This window comes from Crocuta crocuta, unplaced genomic scaffold (genome assembly GCF_008692635.1).
Source record: "Crocuta crocuta isolate KB4526 unplaced genomic scaffold, BGI_CrCroc_1.0 scaffold190, whole genome shotgun sequence".
NCBI classification, from domain to species: Eukaryota; Metazoa; Chordata; class Mammalia; order Carnivora; family Hyaenidae; genus Crocuta; species Crocuta crocuta.
The window spans coordinates 4602785-4604466 of NW_027527955.1; the positions used below are offsets into that span (position 1 = coordinate 4602785).

General features: G+C 42.2%; 1 protein-coding gene across 1 annotated transcript in view; it reads right to left on the bottom strand.

Annotated features, from left to right (window-relative positions):
- Positions 1–1007, bottom strand: part of SOHLH2 (spermatogenesis and oogenesis specific basic helix-loop-helix 2) — a 47561-nt gene extending 46554 nt beyond the window's left edge. Inside the window, exons 1-2 of the mRNA XM_077752636.1 lie at positions 795–1007; positions 336–449 (exon numbers count right to left, since the gene is read on the bottom strand). Of these exons, the coding sequence (XP_077608762.1) occupies positions 336–449; positions 795–1007 (327 nt within the window). The remainder of the gene's footprint in view (positions 1–335; positions 450–794) is intronic.
- Between the last annotated feature and the right edge of the window lie 675 nt (positions 1008–1682).

Consider the following 1682-nt stretch of genomic DNA (forward strand, 5'->3'; position numbering starts at 1 on the left):
CCTTTTCTTCCTGAAGGTATCAGCACATGTTTAAGCATCTCCTGCTCTGGGTCAGGGTCTGGACCAGGAAGTTGACATGTGCACTCCATTCATCATCAGGAGTCAATCTGATTTGCATGTCCCACCTGTTTTTAAACAGGGTATTAAGCTTTCAATAGCTTAATATCAATCCATGTCCCCAGCCTGATTTCCTTCCATTGCCCTCAAATGCCCTATGATCTAATAAGACAGCATAACACTTTCAAATGGGCTTTGAAATCTGGAATTTCTATAGTAGAGAGTTATCAGGACCCTTTAAAGGGTTTCCTTTTCATTTTATAAACATCCTTTATTACCAATAGCACTTTAGGAGCAATGTGGGACTCAAAACCACTGTGATGCTTCCGCTTGTTACGCAATTGTTCATACAGCTCCGTGGTGGCACAGGATTGCTTCCATCCGTATATTCCCTTGTGAACCAAATGCCAAGAATTGAAATGCTCATTGACAAGTAGTCATAAAAGAATTCTAGTTTTTTAATTCATCTGGTTAATTAAAACAACCTAGGAATGTCCAAAACTAATCACTTAATTTACCTTCCAAACTGAGATACTTGTGAGAATGAAAGGGCTAGCTATTCATAATTACACTAAAATAACACATACAACCCAAGGTGTCCTGGGCTATGAATAACTTGTAAAACTTTCTACCAAGATTTGTTTTCTCTTTCCTTTAACACCCCCCACCACTTTGCATCTGCTTAAGTTTGACTAATATCTATTTATTCTCTCCACAGATGTTTATTGAGCCCTTACTACAAGGCAGATGCCGTCCTGGGAACGCAAAGTGAATAAACAAGGTCCTGCCCTCACGGAGCTGACATTATAGCAATCCTTTTTCCCTACTAAATATAGCTTTACATTCTTCGAAACACAGGAAGAATCGTGTAGGCGTCTCAGTTCTACCAAAGCTACTACTGATTCTCTATAAACAGCTGGATGCAGTGGGAAGAGGGCTTTGATGCACATAGATCAGGCTCTGATGCTTAGTTCGGCCACTTATTAGTTGCTCTGAGTAAGATATTAGGGATCCTCGGGGCGCCTGGGTGGCTTAGTCGGTTGAGCGTCCGACTTTCGCTTAGGTCATGATCTCACGTTTCGTGGGTTCGAGCCCCGTGTTGGGCTCTGTGCTGACTGCCAGCTCAGAGCCTGGAGCCTGTTTCAGTCTGTGACTCCCTCTCTCTCTGACCCTCCCTTGCTCACGCTGTCTCTCTCTCTCTCCTAGAAATAAATAAAACATTTAAAAAAAAAAAAGATATTAGGGATCCTCATCTGGAAGTTGGTAATACTTAAATCCCAAGACTGTTATAGGAAGAAATGTTGGTACGATGCCTTGTAGGTGGTGGTTATTGCCACGCATTCTCAAATAATATCAAGCCTGAGCACAGACAACATCAAATCAATATGATGGGGAAGGGAGGAAGTAGAAGGGGAAAATGTGTCTGAAAACAGCCTTAAATCAAATGGGTGTTTGCATTACTTTGAACCATAGAGAGGAGACACAGGGCTCACAGAGAAGAAGAGGTAAGCCTTGAAAAACTGAAACCAGCTGCTAACTTAAACCCTTTCCTAATAGTTCTGATGCTTCTGACCGAATATTTCCTGCTGAGGCTCTCTGCCCAATTTCCCCAGAAGCTCTCAGCT